This window comes from Phalacrocorax carbo, chromosome 7 (assembly GCF_963921805.1).
Source record: "Phalacrocorax carbo chromosome 7, bPhaCar2.1, whole genome shotgun sequence".
NCBI classification, from domain to species: Eukaryota; Metazoa; Chordata; class Aves; order Suliformes; family Phalacrocoracidae; genus Phalacrocorax; species Phalacrocorax carbo.
This window is the reverse complement of record NC_087519.1, coordinates 16,399,918-16,423,528: the sequence shown is the minus strand read 5'-3', so window position 1 is coordinate 16,423,528 and position 23,611 is coordinate 16,399,918. Positions and strand designations below refer to the sequence as shown.

The following is a 23,611-nucleotide window of genomic DNA, read 5'->3' as shown; positions in this document are numbered from 1 at the left end:
CTCGTGGCGGGGGGGGCTGGGAGGGGCAGGGCCATGGTGGGGGCGGCTGACCCCGACTGGCCAATGGCAGGTTCATTCCATACCATGTGACACCATGACCAGTATATTAAGGGAGGGGCAGTGGTAGCACGGAGGCGGCGCGGCGCTGGGTCGGCGGGCGGCTGCGGCGCGTGCGGTGTGTTTCGGCGGTTCGTTCCCCCCCTCCCTTCCCTCCTCCCCCGGGGTTTTGCGCCTCTCGTTGTTCTCCTTTACATTGCATTTCTACTGTTGTTTCTTTTAATTTTAATTATTAAACTGTTCTTATCCCAACCCCTGAGCGTTACCCTTCTGATTCTCTCCCCCATCTACCGGTGGGGGAGTGAGCGAGCGACTGTGTGGGGCTTAGCTGCCGGCTAAACCACGACAATAATCTTCACTTCTACAGAAATAGCAAAGTAGAGATTAATACACATAGCTCCCACAGTTTAAATCCCATGGGTAACAGTATGTACTGTACTGAATTTTTAATAGCACATTATTCAGAGTATCACATAAATTGTTATTACTGATGTAATAAAACCTAAACTAACACAGCTGGAGAGACCAAGGCTATAAATACACCATATATTTTTTTTTGTATTGTAATAATATGGGCCAAATAATTTTTAAGTCTAAATCTACTGATTGTAGTTGAATTAGACAAAGTCTGAATGTGTGCATCTACTATAATTCATGTCCCTTGTCAAATGCCTTTGCCTAGTTTATGTTTATGTTTTCATACAGAAACTGCTGCATGGTTCTGTTTTATGGATTGATCCTGCTGCTGGGGAACTCAGAAAAAAATTCAGGTGACAAAGATATCAATGCACTGTAAATCAGCATTCTAACATTTTTGAGTACATAAACATCCCTATTTCTTTAGTTCTGTGTTTTCTGATCATCACTCTGTTTCTGCTGTAGTCCCTGGTGAAGAAATGCTCATGGGGGCAAACATCTCCAACATGCAGCTCAGGTCTAGCTTAGCCCGCCTTGGAGGAGGAGCAGGGCACACGAGGTGACCCCTTGAGAACTTTGTTCTTTCTTCTCTGTTTCTGCTATCTCAGTGTCCAGATAAAACATTTCAGCCCAGGTCATGAACATGAGATCAAGACCACACCACATATGAGTCTTTCAAGCTTTTTGCTAGTGATCTTTAAGGCCCAATTCAAAGCTTGTTGAAGTCTGCTGGTGCTGACGCTGATTTCAGGGAGAATTAAATTGTACTTTCTCTAAAGCAGGACCCAAAATTTTTCTTTGTTCCTGATGGGCTGGGCCCACCATCAGGCCTCAGTGCATAACTGATGTTACTATGCATGTATATACTGTATATGGTTATGTAATTGATGATAGCAAGTTTAAAAATTTGTTGTACAGGCGTGTCTGTGCATAGTGTATTGCTCTGAGAGTTTCCAAGCTGGTTTAATCTCTGTGATAGCTGCACTGGCATAGTGGGGCACAGATAACATTCCACACCAAAGGGCTCTGTGACAGGACTGTCAGTTCTGGCAAAATGCAAAAGTGTTAGGGAAATGCCGTACAGATGGTTATGTGCACCAGTGTTATCTGCTGTGCTAGGCTGTGCATCCTTCTGATTGTGCTGGATACGGTTCTAGTATAAGCTTATCTGGTAGGTTACAGTATGGGCAGGTCTGACATTCTGAATGCATCCAGGAAAAGACTGTTTTGCTTTTTAGGAATAGATCAATTTAGTACAGACAAATGCTTTGTTGCAGCCAATTCCCTGCTTTTTGGTTTTGTGGTTTGTTTTTTGTATATTCCCTTTTCTTTAACAGTTAATGTATACAGCAAGTAAATGTAAGGGAGGATTATTGACAGCTTGTTCTTTTTAAAATAATTATTTCCTCTTCTGAATTCTTCATAAAAAGACCTCAAAATTGAGATAAAAATTTTAAATTCAGCTTTCCTATTAAAAACACAAGATTTCTTGGTGAATAGATCCATGCAGCATGAAGAAAACCTCAAAGTGTATCCAGTGGGCTTTGCAGTGATCTAAGCCCTATGTTTTAACCCAAATGCGATACATTGTCAAAACCTTTCATGTTTCTACAGGGCACAGACCCCCCCCTATAGCAGTAGACACCCTGAGACTTATTATGGTTACCTGTAGGGTTGTCAAGAGCAGGAAATCTGAGCCTACCTAATAGAAGAGATTTAACATGAAAGCTAATGGCAGCTTTGACTCCACTGACACACAAAGGCCAAGTAGCATGTTTGGCAAACAAACAGAAGAGCTAAATAGGATGGCCCATTCATTGTTCTGAAACCTAATTGCCATCAGGAAAGTGACAATGTTTTCTGCATCTGACTCACCAACCCACCTACCTTCAGCTGTATCCCACTCGATGTGGCCCCCCAAGGATGCTATCCAGCCACATTTGGTGTCTCTGTTGAAGTGCTTTCTATAAGAGCTGCTGTTTCTGATGCTTTGTCCCCTCTCTCCTGCAGCAAGAGCGTTTGTTCTGCCTCCGTGCTCCAAACTCATTCCTTGTCCTTTAGTAGGTGAGGTGCCAGTCTGCCTGTTTCTCATTCTTTTAATTCCCTTTCATTAAGAATGATTCACATTTAAATGTTTAAATCCTCTGTCTTTCAGAAACACAAGCTTTGTTTCTGGGATTCCTTTTACATATTAAATATTAACAATATATATGATAAATTTATCTCAGGCCCCTGCATTGGAATATTAGATTGCCAGGCCCAGTTCCTTTGGAACTCCCCAATCAAGATTTTTTAAACAAAAAAATTGTTCTGAGGTTCATGGAAGACTCTTTATAAGGTGTACTTAGGAGCAGACCCAGGAAGCAATCTTTTGTTACTTCTCTGCAGCACCTATATTCATTAAGATAATGAAGCTATTAATTGAATATGTAAGTTCAGGTAATTAAATATAAGACTTATTTCTTTAGTTTAAAGGGTAATAATAAAAAATTTAAACTTGCAAACTAGATCACACATTTAGTGATGATAAATGTGATCTGGAAAGTGCAATATTCTGATATGAATTAGTTAATTGCATCCTTTCATTAGGTGATATACATTAGCAGAAGGTCAATCCATTTAAGGCTTGATGTGTTTTACAAATAATAAATTCAAACAGGTAAATTGAAGAGAAATTCAAAATATAAAGGTTTTTTATGTATTTAAATTCAGAATAGAATCCCTATAGCCAAGAACATATTGCCTATAACTTCACAGTTAACAGCATGCATTCTTTACAGCACTCTCCCGAGACACTGTCACTCTCTGCCATGTATACTCTGTGGAAGAAGGCAGGTGCTATTTTGCAGAGAGTGGGCTAAACCACCCCATGGTTGTGCGTTGCTGCGCATTGCCGTGCACAGGGTGTTGACCAGCTGAGGAGCAGCTGTGAGCTGGATGGTCTCAGGAAGTCCCCAGACTAAAGGAATGGCACCTCAGGCTCACTCTCTAACTAGCAGAACCAGCCTGCTGCACAACAGCCTAGTGAGGGACATGCTACATTTCAGCTGTCAACTTAAACTATAATAGTGACTTTTGAAACTGATCTAATTATAAAGAGAGTCAAACACTGACAGTCTTTCCAAGCATATTTGGCTTTATCACTGTCACTGAATTATTTGTGGCTTGCTTAAATCCTTAAATTTGAGTTTCAATTTAGGACTGAATTTACCATGGCAGCAATTTTCAGTTCTACTGGGTATAAAATGGCCAGTATCACAGGTAAGAAAACTGATGCGTTTGACTAATTTTTAGTAAAAATTATGGTAAATCCAGTTTTTTTCATTAGCCATTTCATTAGCCATTCCTGGATTTTCAGTAATAAAAATGGTTGTTGTTGTTATCAGCATTTTTTTATGTTAAAGGTAATGTAGAAATAAGGAAAACAAAAGTAGATTTTCTTTTGTTTCTTTAGAACTTAAATTATATTCAGACTCATTCTTAAACAATTCTTATTAAGCTTTATAATATTAAGACAACTAATTCAAATTAACTAATTGAAAATTTTCTGAAAAAATATTTTATAGGATCATCACAGGATTGTGGGTTGCTTTACAGATAATATTGCTTATGTGTATAACAATATTTTACCTTATCTGGATAAAATATCTTTATCTGGAGCAAGGACTGATACCATCCTGCACACAATTCAAGGGACATAATTCTTAAGCGATTTTAGACAGTGAGGCTCTTTCAAATGATCAGGCTTAGAGACATTTAGAGAATTGATTCAATTAACCTAGAGGAAAAAAGTGCTATAATGTGTGATTTATGTTTGCAGATAAATTAAAATACAAGTATTTCCTGAAGAGCATTTGCTGCCATCCTGGTCAGTAATGAAAATAGCAGGCAATTAAAATAGGACACCTGAGGCTGAAGCTTTTACTGTATATATCAGAAAATGAAGTTCAGATTTTGTAAGTGGAAGTCTGAGCTAAAAAAAACTTAGTGGAACTTTCTTTTCTGTCCCTATTTTTCTTTCAAAAGTGATTTGTAAAGCCTGTGAGAAATACGAAGGGACATTTACTGCGGCAGGAAGCGAAGGGTACCAAGGACTTAGGCTCTCTCAGTCAATACTGGCTTTGTATGAGGAACCAGGGATATCCTTGCTAAATGGTAGCAGGACAGCTGAGAGAAATATATATTTAAAAGAACTCATGGGTCAGATTGAAATAATTTTGGGGCAGGGTTTGAAGTTGATCTTCAGATGAATCACTGGAAGTGTCTGACAGAATGATGTGATTCAGTTGCTTCATGTGTGTGACAACGTGCTTGGAGTCTGGAGCTCACTAAGGAGCATAAGAAATAGTCACAGATTTGAAGTAGCAAGAACAAAGAGCTCTGTGTTGCTGGAGTTGCTGTAGCCACTGTCCATTTCAGTGGTGTATCAGTTTATGCTTTGGTACAGCTATTCTGCTCAAAAGAGGTCTTTGAGATACAAATAGTTTCACCCAGTCCCCTAGTTTTATGACTTTAGGCAATGGGGTACTTTAAAGGGTAATATACTTCAGCGGTATAGAGCAGAAAAAATACCAGTGCTCTGACTGAGCAACCCAGGAATCCTTTAATTACACCTGTATTGTCTTCAACGTCACAGCTCTGTCTTTTGCACCCTTTCTAGCTACAAAAGGTCTTGTTTCCATCAGATGGTGTTTGCATAAGCAACCTCTATGTCCTTATCTATAAATAATACCAGTGGCTGGAGGTGGGTGGAGAAATTGAGACTTGTAAATGAAAGAAAGGTATTTCTTCAAATTATACATCCAGATTGCTCTAAATATAAAAATAAAACTCTTTGGGAATTATTTTGATCTTGGCTACACACTAGCCTAAATTCTAACACTGACGTATGAAACAGTCACTTGGTTGTTCTTCATATTTTTGACAGCCATTTCTTCACAAAGTGTGAAGACAGTAATATCTTTGTCGTTATGATGTGAAACAGAACATATTTGTTTCCTGATTTGCTGTCTAAGTAGCAGTTTAATTAAAACCCATTCATGTGAGAGAAAATAAGCCAGTCTGACTTAATTGCCAGTTGATTTAGTATTGTCAATTCACCAAAAAACCCCAGAAACTACAGGGCTGCAATAAGAACAAGTGGTTTCTCTGCCATATGTAGGTGTTTTGGGACTGCAGAACTCAGGCTGAACCTAGGGTATTGTTTCTGTTCTTTCTCTTCTTGCCAATTGTTGGACTCACTTTTTCTCTTTCACAGATTAATTAGTTTATATCTGTTTTCATTGTTATTACTGAGTTATTGTCCTAACGTCCAAGGCAATAAGGGTAGTAATCCCTTCCACAAACAAGTTGCGTTAAATATTAATATTCACGTGCACTATTTGAAGCCGTGATATGTTATCATAAAGTAGCCAGTGTAGTACTGAATCACTGAAGCAGCTCATCAAGCTGGATTCATCAGTGTGTCCAACATAGCAGTGCAGGCCTTGGTCTTAATTCTCTTTGGCAAAGCTATAGTTATACTCGGAAGAACCCACTTGGGGTCTTGGCACTAAGGCCTGCATCATTGTCTTCCCAGATGCTGGTTGGTCACTTGCTGTTCAGAAGAGCAACAGCACATGTCCACCATATTCTCTTGCGGAGCCCTCTGAAGCTGGCTATAGACCAGGAGCCTGCAGCGTGGTAAATGCAGTGCCATTCTCCATTTGGGGAATGCCAACGAGGTGTAGGTAGCAGTTAGTCTGCAGGTGGCCAGGTCCAAGTGCTTTTGCAAACTGAATTGTTTTTAGATGTAAGAGGAACGTGGTTTGTACGACAAGTAGTTAATGGATCTTAAGTAGCTCCAGATTGTGTGGGTTTGAACTGTACCTCCACATGCACTGGAAGCCTTTCTCACCAAAATGTCCTGAACTTTATTGACTTGATTTAATAATGAAACTGTTATACGGTTTCCTCATTCCTGAAACTTGTTTAAATGCAGTCCCCTTTTGAAGGAGCACATCCCCACTCTGATTTATTTTAAAACAGCTTTTAGAAGGTGTCATCCTTGTGATGAAGTGTTAGGTCTGTGTTGCCAGTGTGCCATTAAAAATTGAATTTCTGACGTTTAGAAATCTCACTCATCCCAAGTGTCACAGTTTGACAGCTCTGCATGTCACATTACAGCACAGTATTATAGATCCATTTCCTCTGTCAGGGGGGAAAAAAAGATGAAAAATGAGAGAAAGCAAAATCTGCAGTCTTCACCTTCATTATTGAGCAGGAAATTTACTGAAATATGCATGTTAACCCTGAAATGACTTCAATGGCACTCTGTATCTTGTGCTGCCTGTCTGTGCAGAAGCAACCTTTGTCCCATTCTCCTGTAGAACACTAAGAGAATGCTGGGACAGTCTTTTCAATTGTCCATGAACTTGTAAAACACAGAACAAGGAATATACATGGAATCAACACATGGAAAATGTAACAAAATCAAAACATGGCCAGATCCTGTTGTTTATTCTTGATTAGGTCAATAGAAAGGTCCCATGGTATATTTCTTGCTGCTTTGTTTTGCCCACTTTAGACAGCTGCATGTTTTGGTGTCCTTTCTCTGTTTATCTATCTACAGCATGCTAACTTCAAAACATGACATCTAATTGGTTTCAAAATGTTGGCAATGCTTGCATCAGTAAGCAGAACTTTATTGATTTTGCTTAAAGCAACAAAAATGGTCTGGGCTTCATGTTTTCTGCCTAGAAGTTTTGACCAGAGAGAGTGTAGGGCTTTGACCATAAATTTCTAACATCCATCAGCCCAGTCAGTGCACGCTCAAGCCACCTGTGATCCAGCAAGCTAGGACAGATGTCCACCGCACATGTGTTGCTTGCGCCACATGTGATCAGTCTGAGACCGTGAGTAGTAGCATCTTGCTCTACTTGGCTGTTGACTTCCCATTTACCCACTGTATTGCATGCCCAACCTCTTGCATGATGTGGCCTCCCACTAAGAGGGCACCCCCAAAAAGCAACAGCTGGGAACAGGTGGCCATTGCTTGAACAAATTATTCTCCCCCTTAGGCCTCTTCCTTTTGCAAAGAACTTTCAAAAAAAGAGGAAGCCACAGCTGGGTTGCAGGATGTGCCCTGGCAGTGAGCACCTGCTCCTCCTGGTTGCTTTCTTGCCTGAGAGGAATTTGGAAACAGTCCCAGGCCTCTGCACTTCCACACGGCCCGTGGCCATGCACCATCGGCAACGGGAGGGGCTGCAGGGTTCAGTGCCCCCACACTGGAAGATGGGAGACTGTTGCACAGGAAGGAGGAGAGACACGACTGCACGGCCCATAACCGAAGGGATTAGTGTGGGGCCTTGCAAGGGGAAGCGAGGAAAGGGGTACAGAGAAACCCCGGGCAAGAGAGAACGCCACTTTGTGGAAGTGCCCCGCATACATAGGGGAAGGGCGCTCGCACCCCTACGGCAGCGCGGGCCTGCCAGGGCAGTAGGGCAAGGGGCGCACCCAGTGCGGCCGGCCTGCAGGGGAGCCAGTGCCTGGCGGGGGCGGAGCTCGAGCGCGCTGCGGCGGGCAGTACGGCAGGAACCACGGTGCCGCCGCGCAGCCCGCGCGGAGACGTCGCTGTGGGGCGACGAGCGAGGTGAGGGGCGCGGGCGGTGGCGGCGCGCGGCGGGGGCCCCCTGCCGTAGCGGCGGGCGGTGGCGGGCGCGCCGCCGGCAGGGGGCAGCAGGCGGACAGGGATGGCGCCGCCGGTGGGGCAGGTAGGGCCGGTGCGAGGGGTGCTGCCCGCCCGCCCGTCCCTGCCGCCGGGGACGCGAGGCCACTTCGATGTCGGTTACCGGAAAAAAAAAACCCAAGCCGATGCAGGGAGCAGCGGGCGCGCCGCGAGCAGAGCTGGCGGGGGTGACGGGAGAGCGGGGGAGGGCAGCGGGACGGCCGCCAGGTGCAGCGCAGAGCCCCGGGCCGGGAGAGCGGGCGGCGGTGGAGCCCCGGGGAGGTGGGACGGACGCGCTGACCCGCAGGCGGAGCGGCCCCGCGCCCCCACCGCGCCTCGGCCTTGGGCCCGTGAGGTGCCTCCAGCCCCGCTGTGCCTGGCCGCCTCCGCCCCGCCGGTGGCTCTGCGCCCGAGGAGGGGCCGGTCGCCCGCGGCCGCGCTGTGAGGCAATGCCGCCGGCGAGCCCCGGGGCCACCCCTCTACCCCGCCAGGGCTTCCCGAACGCGGCCCGGCCTCCCCCGGCGCTGCCCCCCTGCCGGGGCCAGGGCTGGGGCTGCCAGGGGTCCACACGGGATGCCCCGGGCAGGGCGGTGCCTCCCCGTCCGGCACGGGGGAGACGAGGGGGAACACGACAGTTTCAGTGGCACCCCCCGCTGCCGCGGACCGGGTTCCGCAGCCTAGCTCCCCGGGCGGCACGCAGCGCCCTGCGCCCGGCTGCTCCGTCCACCCACGGGGCAGCACGGGGAATCCCCGGCGGCCAGGCCAGGAGGCGGGGGCCGGGGATACTCTGTGGGGCGGCTGCGCCGCGCGAGTGACGGGGCTGTGCCGCTCTCGCCCTAGGTAGGACGGACCTGCCCCCTTGCCCCTGCCCCCATGTCCAATAAGAAGAGACGCGGCTTGACACCTGCCTATATACAGCAGGCGAGAGCAACATCTTCGGCGCTGGTCTGCGGGGGTGGGGGGGGTGGGTGGGGGGGGGGGGAAACGATCCCAAAACACAACATCAGGTCAGAGCGGGGGGCTCAGTGGTACTATAAACACCCCCCCACCCCCCCCCCACCCCCAAGACTATGACTTCCAGTAAAATTGAGATGCCAGGGGAGGTGAAGGCAGATCCTGCAGCTCTGATGGCATCTCTGCATCTGCTGCCTTCTCCCACTCTCAACCTTGAAATCAAATACACCAAGGTAAGTTGTGTTAATTTGTTCTGGCAGGGAAATTTATGCTTTCCCTCCAAAGGAGGGATTTTGCTTAAAATCAGTTTCATTCTGCCCTAACCAACTGGAGCGTAGAGATAAACTACTAAAAGACTGCCTTGAATCTGTAATAAAGGAAACAGATTTTTTACCCTGTAATTGTCTGAAAAAACACAGGATAATAAAAAAGCAAATTAGATCTGTTGGGACTGGCTTTGACACTTCTCTTTAAACGTAGTATTTTCTACAGAGCTGTTGGTGTTTATTTTCAGTGTAAAATCAGTAGTTCTCGAATATGTTTCAGCTGCTTTTCATGTACTTCAGAGGAAGTTGCTATACATACCTGTATATCTCAATCAGAAAATAAAAATGTTTTCGTTCTTGAATTACCCTGTGTGCCCAAGGGACTTCTTACAGTTCCTGGAGGACTCAGTGCTACTAGGTTGTTACAGCACTGGAACAGGTCTCTACGAACTTCCGTGATACTTGAATACACCCTTGAACAATATTGTGAGAGGGCATATTCTTTCCTACTAACCTTTAAGACTGATTTTCATAAAGAGCGGGTTAGGAGCAAACCCATTGCGTCAATGCAGAAAAATCTGCTGGTATTCTATGGTGTATTATGGGACTGAATTGTTTTTGTCAATTGAAATAGGCTTTAAGAACAGTCGTTTGTAAATGCAACTTGAATTTTTAAATTAGTTTATGTATTTTGAATCTTTGCATCTTTAGTCTCTTTAGTCAAAGAATGTTTTCCTATTTCTTGGAGAAGTTTCAAATGTATAAACAGATTACAATGTGTCAGATTGTTTCTAATTACTGAGTAACTTAATAGGAAAATAAGCATATCAGCACTGGAAAAAGGTGATAACATTTTTATCTACTGGAAATACAACTTCAGGAGCTTCAAAGCTGATAGGAAACTTATTTTCACTGATATAGTGTAATTTTTTCCTCTATATCATCACTTTAAAAGCTTTCATCTTTTCTCTTTTTTAAGCGGATGCCAAAACTAATTTGTCTTCTAATTTGTTACAGTAATTCCATGTTCTAGAAGAATGTTTCAGAGGAAAGTCAACTATTTTAATTTCATTACATTTCAATGTAAACTGCAACATGCAAATTAAAAGATGCATATGGTTTCTTGCATAGAATTTCTTTGAAAATAATTTAAATAAGGAGTGTAGTTATTTGGTGTGGTGTTACACTTTGGGAGCAATCATACTGTTCAAATAGTATTTGGCATGAATTTTGTTTATTGCTGGTTTCAGTGTAAAATATGCTTTCAGAGTGTTCGGTGGATAATACTTGAGAGTAGTATTATATTTGGTTTGCAGAATAAGGGTACTTGTGCTTCTCTGCTCTACAACTGGAGCATTGGTTCTAAAAATCTTTGAAAAGGTAACAGTCATCAGCAATCATATCTTCCTATCTGTGACAATGTAAGCTTGACAGTAACCTTTAATAATTCAGAATATGTAGTGCCATCATGTCAGAAACATGTAAGATGTTACACATTTTATACTAACAGAACAAATAAAAGAAAGTTATTTTATTTCAATATTAAGACAAAAGCAACGGCAATATGTTTCTTCTAAGCTTTGTTTTGAGATATCAGGAAACTCCCTGTTGCTTCTGAGAGAAATTTGAGTTAGGACAGGTATCGAGTATTTCACTTGGCATATCCTCTGTCTCTGTTTTTCTGTCTGTCTCGCTTTTTCCTCCTTTTTCTCTTTCTTTCCAGGAAACACAAGTGATTTATAGATAATTGGAGTCTTCAGCTTGGAGTCTTGTCTTGGGCAGGACTTTTATCCAGGATCCACTTTCCCACCTATTACAAAGAAAAACAGTAAAAAATGAAATTATGGATTGTAACTTGATTCATTCTTTTGGAGGAGTGGTCATTTCATGTCTTAAATGACAACTTCCATAAACAGTAAATAACATTGGACTAAAGCACTTTAGCAAAGGAAAAAAAAAAAACAACAGCCCCAAACCTTATAACATCAGACATCTGTAAGCATTCCTAGCAGCCTCTCTTCTGCTTGTTAGCTGAGAATTTTAAATACAGAACCAGGACACAGAATTCTTGAAGTGCTTATTACAGCTGTCTCTGAATGTAAAATCTTAACCATTTGGGAGTTAATTCTGTATGAAAAATAGAGGTACCTTTGAACATTTAAATGAAGTGAAGTAATTTAAAATATGTTTTGCCAACTAAATTCCATTTCTGGAATTCTAAAATTGGGAAAAAGGCCATTAGGGTTAGGATAGAACATGTTAAAATTCCAGGAGTCCCTAAAGGAGATTTGTAAAAGATTTGTAATATGTGCTGGAAAAATGTACATTATTATTCATTAATCTTTAAAACAGTACATTATCCTTGGAATTGCTATGAAAGCTCCTTCCAAGAACATAGGTAAAAGAAATACTACCCATGTAATTTTCATGTATTCAATTATTTAGCAGAATTACTGAAACTTGTGAAATATTGCTCTTGTAGCTTTAATGAAGTGAGCAGAAAACCGTGTGTTAAGTCCTTCTGACTGGTAGACCTGATATAGCACGCAGAGGCAATGTAGTTTTTCGTTGGTCAGAAAAATTATATTTAATTAGTGCCGAAAATTACACGATGACATGTTTTCATGTAAGATGTGCAGCAGTATCTATTGTGACTTCAATACTGGGAGTCAGCCTATGCTCTTTTAAAAAACAGCCATTAGAAATATTTTTCCCAGTTTTCTAATACCTTGGTGTGGTCTCTGTGAAAAGCATTTCAGATGTGTGTAGTAAGAATTGATGAACAGGATGTAAGCCAGACATGAAGATGAGTGTTCAAGCATGCAGGGTAAAGTTTTGCTGTGTGGTTAGCAAGTACTAAAACTGCTACATGCAAGATTATCTCTCTTTTCATTGTGATGAGTTCTTAATTCTCTACTTCTTAACATCAACATTTGGAGAGGGATTGCATCTGCAGAATGGGCGATCTTCCAGTATTGCATGGAATTAGGTTATTCTGCGGCCCTGTGGCACAGCAAGCCCTCCTCAGACTTGTCAGGAGCATGTTGGCAATGCTGTGCTCCACACGGAAGGGATCATGTAGGTAGGAAGGGGATCCAGCCCTCTACCTGGCAACAAGTCATATTTCTACAAATATCAACTTCATGCAAGAAAGTCTCCCAGAATAGGCTGCTCCAGAAATATCAGATGTGTGAGACAAGTTGTAGCATGATGTCCAGTAAGGACACGTTATTAGCATGTTCTGCACAGGAAGCACCCCCGAGTTGATGGCTGTAAGAACCTGATAGCCTCTGAGGGTGACTAGAGGGTTCTCAGCTTAGTATTATGTTGATGCCTCCTTCTTTCATGCTCTTACAAAACTTCATTCTCCCTCCTGAGACTTGAGCATCTCCCAAGTATCTGACAGCAGACATGGAATCAGCCCAATGGATTAAGCCCTTTGCAGCATTTTCCTCCTGCTATCTCTGAGGGGCTAAAGGTGTTTGCAGGATGTGGCTATCCTTTTGTTATGGTATAATCAAATCTGCTTTGCAAAGTATTTTCATAGTGGTTTTAGTAAGTCACACAAGTGTTCCCCTTTGCGGAACACTTCAGCATCTGATGCTGACACTAGATATGTCCCTCTGTATCATTATATATCAAGTTTTAGGGTATATACTGTATTTAGATCTAATGTTGTTTAAATCTACAGTTTGAATTATCTTCTCGTGTGTTCATACTTTGTAGGTAGTATTACAATCCATCAACCCATATAGGAATTGCAGACTATTTATGGACTTCTTTCCAATTAACAGTCTTAATATAGGATTCTTTCTTTCCTCCCAAACCTTTAAGGTCTTCTGCACAAACCCAGTTTACCCAGGTTTTGTATGAGGGATCAAGAAACAATTGTAGTCTTATGCATATCCAGTCCCCTGCCTTTGCTTAGCTCCAATACAGCTACTATAGCCTTGTTAATTCAAAAGCATTAAAAATACAGAAACTGGCAACAACTAGATAACTACTGCAGATAACTGCTATATTACTGAGTAGGTAACTATTGTAGCAGTGACTTCTTACTGTGCTGAATCTTTAGGGAACGACTGAATCTTTAAACTGAAAATGCAAACTGGCTTAATGCATCAAGATGTACAATACTATATTGCTGGCTAGCAGGAAATTTTCTTCTCTTTGTCCGGTCTATATGGTCAGATGGTACACTGAAAGAAAAGAGCTATGCAATTCGTGTTTTTCTTATCTTTGCAAAGATGTTTATGATTTCACGTATTCCAGTACAAAAGATGCATATAATTATTTGCACGGCAAAACCAGAAGGTCAGTAATAATCAGAGCATTTGCCTGAGTTGAAGAGCAGTCAAATTCATACTCCTGCTCTGAAACAAACAAGGCAGAAACCTGAATACGGATCCCTACTTTCTGACGGTGGATAGGTCCCAGTTTTGGATGCTATTCACCCTTGGCTATCCTTGGAAACAGTCTCACATTCTCTCCTGTTGGATAATTCACTTGTAAGTATTTATGAGGCTTGAGAGATATCAACTCGATAGCCCAGTGGGCAGGACCCTTATGGAGGAAATGCAGGATTCAGGTCCTTGCTCCAAGAATACTCACGATGTTGGACAGAGCAAGGATTTGATCCAAGATCTATGGCTCTCTAGGCATTGGCCCTAACTGTAGGACTACTGAGTTGGGGTAATGTGTCTTGAATGCACACCTTCATTCTGACATTTAAAAAAACCAAAAAACCCTTTTTAATTTTCCATTCCATTCAGAAACATTCCCCACAGAACTTCACCAATCCTGGTACATCTCCATATTAAATTTCTTGATGTATCTGCATTTTCTGATAAAATCCCAACAGTCCAAAAATTCTTGCTCATCTCTGTCCATCTCCCTGTCCACGCAGAATTGTTCCCCACAGACCTTAATGGGCTCTGTCAGTTTGAAGTTATTCACTGCTATAAACTGCTTTGTGCCTGGGAGCACCACACAATGGAACCACTGTATCCATTTGTCTTCCCTTCTTTACCGTGCACATTAACAGTTGCCTTCAGTAAGCTGTCCATAGGCATTGCAAGTCATTGGGAACATACCAGCATCTAAAAGTAATTTGAACCCTTCCTTCCAATGGGCTTTGCTTTGCATTTACTACCTTTGGTAAATTTCATCTACCCTTGAGTTGCCCAAATGCCTTTTAACTTCAGCCCTAGTGATATGTTCTTCAGTAGGCTGATTAATCTGAATAATTTCATCTGAAAACTATGTACCTTACTATTAATTATCTGCAAAAGCAGGTGAACCAAGATATCAATTGCTAGTCACAATAATGAAGGGACACCTTGCTATTAACCTCTTTCCAGGGAGAATTATCCATTTATTTCCAGTCTTTTTATCTTATCTCTTAACCACTTTTTAATCCATGGCAGGACTTTATCTTTCACCATATGGTTACTAACTTTCCTTAATAGCCTCTTGCTAAGGACTTTATCATCAAAAGCCTTTTTAAAGTCTAAATAAATTGTATCCACTGATTCATCTTGGCTCCTCATTTGACTAACTATATTCCAACAAATCTTGCAGGTTTACAGAGATAAATGACAAAAGATGAGTTCAGTGGTCCATATCATAAATTCTTAGTCAGATCCTGCATATGTCACATTTCTTCTTTTACAGTTTTGCAGCTATCTTTCCTAAGACTGAACTGTAACATTTTGCTATTTATTTTTTTTACGGCAGAATTCACTCTCTGAAACAAGTAACCAAAACGTCAACTTTAATTCACCTGAGAGAAATGGGAGACAAAAAATGCATTTATACAGAGACAACGTTATAAGGACGCTATGTAAATGTAACATAAGCACAGACGTGTAAAGGTTTTAAAAAAAAATCTTCAGAAAGTTGCAGTTCTGTGCAGTCCCCTAGTGAGAAATCCTCAAACAAGCGCTAGCATCCCTACTCAAGCACAAATAAGTCGATAAATACCTATGTGAAGGCTTACTACTAAGTATTATGTGGAGAAAGATGAAGTCTAAAACATGATAGCCATCTAAGGGCCCAATCATTCATTACTTTCGTGCTTACTCAGATTAACAGAGGAATTCCTGTTCAGACTGCATACACCAAATTGGCTTCTCTCCAAAACACAAGTTATGTATTTAGGAATTTGTCTAAAACCATATTTCTACTGAGCAGCATTTCTGTTACTTTTAATAGTGTTCTACCTTTGTGACATGAATGCAACACATCAATTTTATGTTACGGAGTGTAATTAAGCTTTAAATGTAGGAGCACTTCATTACTAAAAGTATGATGCATCAGAGCATTGCTGCAATAGCATTGCTGAAATACTCTCCAACTGACAAAAAAAAGACTTCATCCTTGTTCACTTGAAGGTTGTTCCTTTCCCAGAGAGCCTAGTGAACTAGATTTTTACCTTATGCCTTGAAACATAATACATTCCAGCTTTGTTGGACTGAAATGGGAAAATACTTCAGAACAGAGAACCATCCACATCAAATTCTGTGACCCAAATTAAAATGTTTAAGGTCAGCTCAATCTCAGTTGACCTCAGCTGGAGATTAAAACACAGGAACCGCACTGACCACTAGAGTATATAGACCTTAATCTGTGAGGGATTCATAGGTAATGAAGACTCTGAATTGAACTCAGAATCTAAAGGGATGCCAGTGGGACAGCTGTGGAGAGGCCTACAGCAGGTGTTTTGGTTACAGAAAGGATATACTTCGCTAATTTCCATGTGGATTTCCAATATACCCCAATTTAAAATAAGCGAGTTACAAAAAAATCCATTTGGCAAGTCACAAAGATGTAGGAAGTATTGCACAAAAAGCCAGCCTGCAGCCTCTTTGCTGAACTAGGATGGGAAGAAGATGCCAAGGAGACACAGTCCTCTTACCATGCTCTGGTCATCTTGCAATGATTGCACAAAATCCCTCAGTTTTCACTCAGAAACTATCAGAAAGTGCCTTTCTCTACAGAAATTCCAAACACATGTATTTACACAGGTAAAGGCTTCACTCTAAAGTGAAACTGATTTATTTCCAAAGCAGAGCTATTTACTAGTTCAGGTAAACACAGGTATTGGCTGACTGTCATATAAAAGCTGGTCTTCCCCTCTTGTGAATAGGTCAGCATGCCTTAAATGTGGCCTCAAGTGACTAGACAGAGCTGGTCAGAACCTCAGGTCTACATTTCATCTGAAATATGATCTCTCCAGCTGGAAGGTCCTTCCAGGCCTGTGCTGTGGTCTTGTGTTCTCATGCTTCAGTGGGAAAAACACCACTTAATACATCATCGTCATTACCCACCACCCTGGTATAGCCTTAGTGCCCTTTTGTGCAATTCCAGATGCCTTAGCTTTTCAAAACTGGAAGAACTGAGATGCATTAGCATTTGGGATTTCTTTCAGGAACTTTCTTTCAACCCTTTGCAGCACAGTTGGGTCTGAAGCACCCTCGTCTTGGACATGGCCTCTAAATGATTTTCGCTGTATTGCTGGTGTTACTGTTTTACTAAAGATGAGTCCCCAGATCAAGTATTTCACCTGTCATCTTCTAGTGTTCCAACTAGTGGCTCTGCATTTCTTCCCTTGGTCCTACAATACATATTAAATTTTGGCTAGAAATATAATTTACCTCGGTATAGCCAAATTAAGATCCCCCCGAAGTGAGAAACCACTTCTGGAAATATCTTCAGTCTCCCTTTTATACCTTTCTTAGCCAGGTTGGTTTTGGAATCCACTGCCTCTCCCCACAGCCTATAGTTGCTTATTTATTAAACTTAGGCTTCGCTTGGCTGTTTTACTTGTGTTATCTTTTTGGTATTTTTCTTCAGAATATTTAGTAGCAATTTTTAATTTTCATTTTGTGTTTTGCAGCCTTTTAAAGTTAGCACTTTGTTTCTTTTTTTTTTTTTTTTTGTTTGGCCTATGTATCCTCTTCTATCTTCCTGCTTAGCCACCCCATTTATTTTCTTGCTTGTGCTTCCCATTTTTAGCCCTGGGAATGCAAATCTTCTTTGACTCTTTCACGTTCTTAAGCCTCCATGCTGATTCTATGGATTTTAATTTCCTAGCTTCAAGCAGGGAGTTTCTAAGTTACTTCCTCTTTTAAAAAAAGTTGCTTCTTGAAGTTTAGTATCCCAGAGAGTAGCGCTTCTTCATGTGTTTCTCTCCTGCAATGAAGCTGAAATTATTTATGTGGTAACCATTTCTCAGGGGTTCAGACACAATTTTTAGTCCTCAACAGGACTATGTAAAATGTTGTTTAGATTAGGATACAGAAAACTGTGTCCTCTAGATGCTATGTTAATGCAGCTCTCACTGAATTAATAGGCAGTTACTTTTGTATCAGCCTTATTGCCTTTGTATTCTTTTTCCACTTCAGTGCCACTTCAATGTCACTTCAGTTGCTCTTATCCAGAAGTCAGTACTTCACTCCTGCTATTCTCCTTCATGATCTACACTGGCTCTATATCTGTGGGTCTACATTATGTGTTTCTCTTCCAAGAAATATCCACGCCATTCCTTGCACACAGAGCTACTCCCCCCTCTCTGTAGCCTGACTTGCCCTCCCTATGTAGATTATACCTGGAAATCGGGGTATGCCTCTGATAATTCTCATCCCCTTATGCTCAAAAAATGCTAGTCTTATTCCTCTCTGTGATACAGTCCAGATAACCCATTTTCACACTTAGATTTCTTGTGCTGGTTTACAGGCACTTGCACTTTTGTTTCCTAACTATAGGATTACCTAGATGAAAATCATGATGTAGTTAGTTGAAAACCCCTGTAAAGTCTTTTCAGCTCAACCACTAAAGCACTTCCCATGACAATGTACGTCTCTCTCATTTACCACTCTGCTAGTGTAAAAAGTCCTTAAAATAGAAATTAGATTTAAACTGGCTTTAATACTTCTTTGCATTGTCAAATAAATTTGAGAAGGCATTTATGTAACTGCCAGTTGGATACATAGATAATATTTTTTTAAGGAACCACTTAATTTTGCTGTTTGAAACATATTTGGAGTTTATTTTAAATGTTCTTTGCATCTAGGCATAAAAGCACTGTCCTGATTCCACTGGCTATTTTCAAAACTTACCAGTATACCATAACATATGCATTTTACGTTTGCTTATGTGCTTTTTTCCAACTGTAACAGAGTTTCTTCTTGAGTAGTTAGAAACTACCAAGAAATTACCACCTGCCTTTCCAAATCAAGGGTTTTTTTTATTCTCTCCCAATTTCTGTGACGTAAGGTTGCAGCAGTCCTGTACTGGAATAGCCTGCACGGACCTTGAGAAACATGCACACATTTTTCAGGACATCTGGCTAAGCCTTCACCCCCTTTTCCATCAGTGCTTGACGGTTTTTTGTTGGTCTTCCTCTTCTTGTCCTTATCACACTTTCTTTACCACAGCTACTTAACAGCCTCTTCTGTCTTTTGTGATGTCTATGGGATGCTGCTTTCCAGAGAGGTGAGACTCAAGCTCTACTTTTTCACTTGTCCATCTGAAATTGTGATATGAGTCTAACACTAAATGGGTTAGCTGTGCTGATGATGACCTAGGCTTGGTGGTCCAGCCCTTTGATAGTGATTTTAAAATCCATTTGTTACATTACTAAAGACATTTTTAGCTAGCATCACTCAACAGCAAGTGTTAATATTCTTACTCCTTCCATCAAGGCTTTTAGAAAGCATTAATTGATTCAGTCTCACTGTAAAACTGGTGACAAGGCTCCTTCACAGATGGGGGAGTTTAAATTTGTGGGAGTGTAACCATGACAAACTCAGGCAGTAGGTCAGTGTCAGAGGCAGGATTTCTTGCTAAACCAGCCAGACTACTAGAAGATAAAATCTCTTTTTCTGTATGTACTATGCTGGGAAATGGAAATACAGATGAATTTCAGAGCTAGTGTTTGCATATGGATGCATGTCTCCAGTTCTGTATGGTTATTAATTGCACACTTTTCTGTGCACTCACCTGTATGTGCACACACAGTATGGATGGAAGGACCCCTTTCTTTGTGCACTTTGCTCTCTTTCTGTGTCACTTCATCAGGAGTTTCTCTGTTTTTGTTCCCTTGAGTGTTGTCTGGGAGGCTGTGCCCTCCTTGCTGGAAGATCTACATAATGAGTTCAAATGAAGCTGAAGGTTGTGGTGTTGCTCCCCTCTGTACTTTTCCATTAGGAGGAGGAGTAGTATTTCCATTGGTGCAATGCAGTGACAGTACTGGAAGTCCAGGTTGTTGTCTCTGGTATTGTTTCTATTCACTTTTCAAAGGATTTGTTTTAGTAAGGTGCTTCAGCATGGGAAGAGAAGGCAGGCCCTGCTATTTAGATGACAACCAGAGCCTGGTGCAGAACATGCCCAGCGACTGGTACAGCACAGCTCTTCCTCCCATCAGCCAAGACAATCGCTTTTAATGTTTGGAGTCTAGCTGAAACACAAATGGGTTCATGCTCTTGCTGTCTGTCTCAGTTCACTTTCCTTGAGGGAGCAACAGAACAAATCCTTGATAACTTATTTCCTGGTTAGAAGCCTTTACCTGCTTTCCTAGAGTGGTTCCCTGTGACTGGGAACCTTTGTAGTCAGCTCTTCCAGCTGTTTGCCTAAATGGTCTTCAGGGAGGCTAGAAGCAGTGAACCTGGAATAACAACATTTGACTTCAGCTAGATCCCATGAGAATTCTGTTATTACTTAATGGATTGAATTGGCAACATACCTTATACCAGATAACTACCAAAGGTTGCATGAAATTAACCTTCACACATGGCTAGTTATTGGTATACTTGTGGAAAGCTGGGCATTGGGTGACATGTTTGCTGTAATTAATACTGGTTTTCATACCTTTACACACCAATAGTATTTGCAATGTTTGGGTGAAAAATATCTCAGATTAAAGTCTTAATGGTGGTTTTAGCCATTTAGTGATCACGTGTCATTGTGTTCACTACACTGAACATAAATCGTGTCTTGTAAACAGCAGGGAGACTAATGAGGCTTGCCCACATTCTGGTATCATTACAAGGGGTTCCAGTAGAGAAAAAGGGAATTTGGTTAGAAAGGGGAAGAGAAACATGAATTTTAAAGGAAATGGGGGAAAAAAAATTTCTCAGGACTGCATATATGACATTTGCTTTTAAGGAAGGCTTTTTATTGACAAGACTTATAACCTAATTTGTTCATTTAAGAAAATCTCTGCATTAGTTAGGTTTTGGTTTTGCCTTAGTCCACTTTTTTAATGCTACACATTTGGCAAAAGGTGAGGGTCATGTTTTTAATTTACACACTCAAAGTTATTAGTCTGCTTCTATTTAAAGGTGAATAGAAGAGCTCATTTTTCATGCAGGCCTACATCTCTATACAGAATAGCTTGCCAGTCACATAAAAATGTCAAACTCTATTAAATATTGGCATTATTTTGCTATATCCTGAAGTGTTTTAATTGCTTGGGACTGTAATCAGCTCTTGCAAGAACTCTTCACATCCAGTTTTAGTCTTAGCAGCACACTGTACTTTGGGGTGTGAATTTGTCAGGTATCCAAACACAGCAGGATACTTTGACAGCTTAAGCCCAGTTCTCCCCAGTCAGCCTTATGAATAATAAAAAGTAGAATGACCTGTTCCAGTTCTGTATATGTAAAGTAAATGGCTTGTCAACAGAAGGAACCGGAGGATAAATTAGACCTGAACTCTGAGGAAAGGGAATCTAGCTAAAGGTTTCTTCTCTCCAGAATAATATTTTAAGTAAATAAATCAGTATTTCCCAAGACTTTTTATTGAAAAGAATTTCCAGTCTGGGAGATTTCATTGCAGCATTGAATGAGAGGTGTTGGGTTCCTTTGGATCTTATTGAAGAGGAAAAAGGGTTTATAAATCATACTCCTGGGAATTGTTATCTCACATCTTCTTCTAACAAACACAACAATTTGTTTTAAAGGCTTTCACCAAAGATGTCATAAGTGGTAATCCCTATGTTGTAAGTGGGTACTTAATGTGATTTAACTTAATGCTGATGATGCAAAGCTATTCTCCCCCAAAGCCCATTAAGAACATCCAATTTTCTGGTAGACTAACACTTCTGCTTACTATTGTAGAGATAAGTGACTGTTTAGCCAGGACAATAAGGAATAGTTTCAAACCAAGGCCGCAAAACTGAGTGGCCACAAAGCTGGTCTTTGTGAAAATTCAGACTTTGAATGCAAATGTCACGAGCTGGGTTGTTTGTTTGTTTTGTTTTGTTTTTTAAGGAGTAGTTTGAATTTCTGTGTGTACAGACATGTACATACAGGCACTTTGACCTTAACGTGCATATTGGTGAATATTATGATATTAGCAAGCATGGTCTAGGTAGAAAAGGGCCAGTGTAAGCCATTTTTGTAAATGAAATAAAAAACCTGATAAATACTGAATTTTATTTCATGTCCCCCTAAAGTGCAGATAATTCTAACAATTTATCCAAGATAATGCTTCTCATACTGCCTGCTTATTTGTTTGTTTTACTTTTTGTATTCTGTACACACAGAATAACATGAAAGGAAATGTCACTGGCACCATTTAGCAAAACATGTTAACAGTAATATTTGAAAATATTCGGGATGCAAAGTAGAAGTGAAGGCAAACTTCCCAGGAGCTTTCGGCTGCTCACTTGGGTCTAATATAGAGTTAGCACTTCGCAGGTCAGTGGCTCTGCTATTTGTCTCTGACCTAACAGATCTGGAGTTCTTCACATCAAAACCAAGTCTTGCTGAGCGCAGATCAAATGTGTTAAGGTAAGGATCTTGCCAGTGATTTATCGTGCCAGGGAGGGGTGATCAGGCCATAAGGGGCCACTGCAAATGAAATTGACATTCCAGCAATTTCTCATGTGTAGTAAGGTAATTTTCTCAGATGGAGCTTTTAAGTCCAAATAAATTTGTCCATTGTATTTTTCTGTGTTGCCTGTAGCATCTGAAATCCCAGTAGGAGTATTTATTTATGCAGCATAGCTAATTCCTAAGTAAGAACTTGCTCTTTGGTGTTGAACATTTAAAATGGCAGTTAACTACAAGTGATGATCTGCTAGATTCTTTTTAATGGCAGAATACGCCTTCCATGTACAAATAAATACACCACACTGCTTTATGTCCCATGTAACGAGCACACAAGACTTGCAATGCACAAACAATGCAAAACACAGGAAAACTATACAGACTAATACTAGCCTTGTTTGTAAAAACCCCTTCTCATTCCCACTGTTTCAAATGAGTCCTTGTGGAAGGCTTTCCAGGATCAAGTTCTGAATAGCCACAACTTCATTAATGCCCAGCGACAGCCCAAAAATTTATTCTGTAAACAAATACTCTCTCCTTTCCACCCCTGATTTAATGGATTTTTAGAAATCTTTATTTATTTCATTTTTAAGTTGCAGTAAGTGACATCAAGGATCATACTCCATAAAAAATACTGCCATCCTTGCCCAGATCATTCAGTGACAGTGGAAATGTAGAACATACTTAATTTTTTAGTCATCCTGGCTTCAGAAACTGTCTTCTGATGCAGTGCTAAGACAGTAAATGTTCTTCTCCAGCAATTAAAGAAAGCTCCACAAGTGAAAGGATAATTAAAGCTTAGGAGCTTAGTTTCTTAGGAATACATGAAATATTACCTGAGCTATGAGAAAGTGTTATTGCTCCTGTATTGTGCTACTAGCAGCAGATAATTAACTGGAAAAAAAGTAGGAATTACTTTGAGGAAGCCTTTACGTGCTGTAAGAAAAGTTTCTTCCCAAAGGCTTAATAAAGCAGCTAAAAGGAGTAAAACGTTTGTGGTGGGGATAGTTCAACAGACAATACAATCTGAAGTTTCTTCTCTTTAGATTAATTTTCTTTAACAACCAGGCACAAAATAATCCCTTTAAGGAGACTGAATTGAAATAACGGATGCTATATCAGCATGTGGCACAGTGAGAAACTAAAATAGAAAAGGGTATCATCACAGTTTGGCAGCCTGGGTTTTGTGCAGGAAATACTTGGGGGGGGGAGGAGAAAAGTAAGCATGCTACTGCATGTTGTTAAGACTTATTTAATCTTCTTAACTAATTACTCACACTTCCTAATTCAAAATCATACAAACAAAAACGTTTAGATAAGCTGGGAGTTTTTTCAAATGGGTGCCCCCTACAGCTTAGAAAATAAACATGACAGGTTTC

At 41.0% G+C, this 23,611-nt stretch overlaps 1 protein-coding gene across 2 annotated transcripts in view; it reads left to right on the top strand.

The window, feature by feature from the left end:
• The first annotated feature begins 9,106 nt into the window (after nt 1-9,106).
• Nucleotides 9,107-23,611, top strand: part of ALDH1A2 (aldehyde dehydrogenase 1 family member A2) — a 55,336-nt gene continuing 40,831 nt past the window's right edge. The window contains exon 1 of one of the 2 annotated variants that reach the window (XM_064456509.1): nt 9,107-9,366. In XM_064456509.1, coding sequence (XP_064312579.1) covers nt 9,250-9,366 — 117 coding nt within the window. In that variant the 5' untranslated portion in view covers nt 9,107-9,249. The remainder of the gene's footprint in view (nt 9,367-23,611) is intronic. The other variant, XM_009515283.2, reaches the window with a different exon arrangement.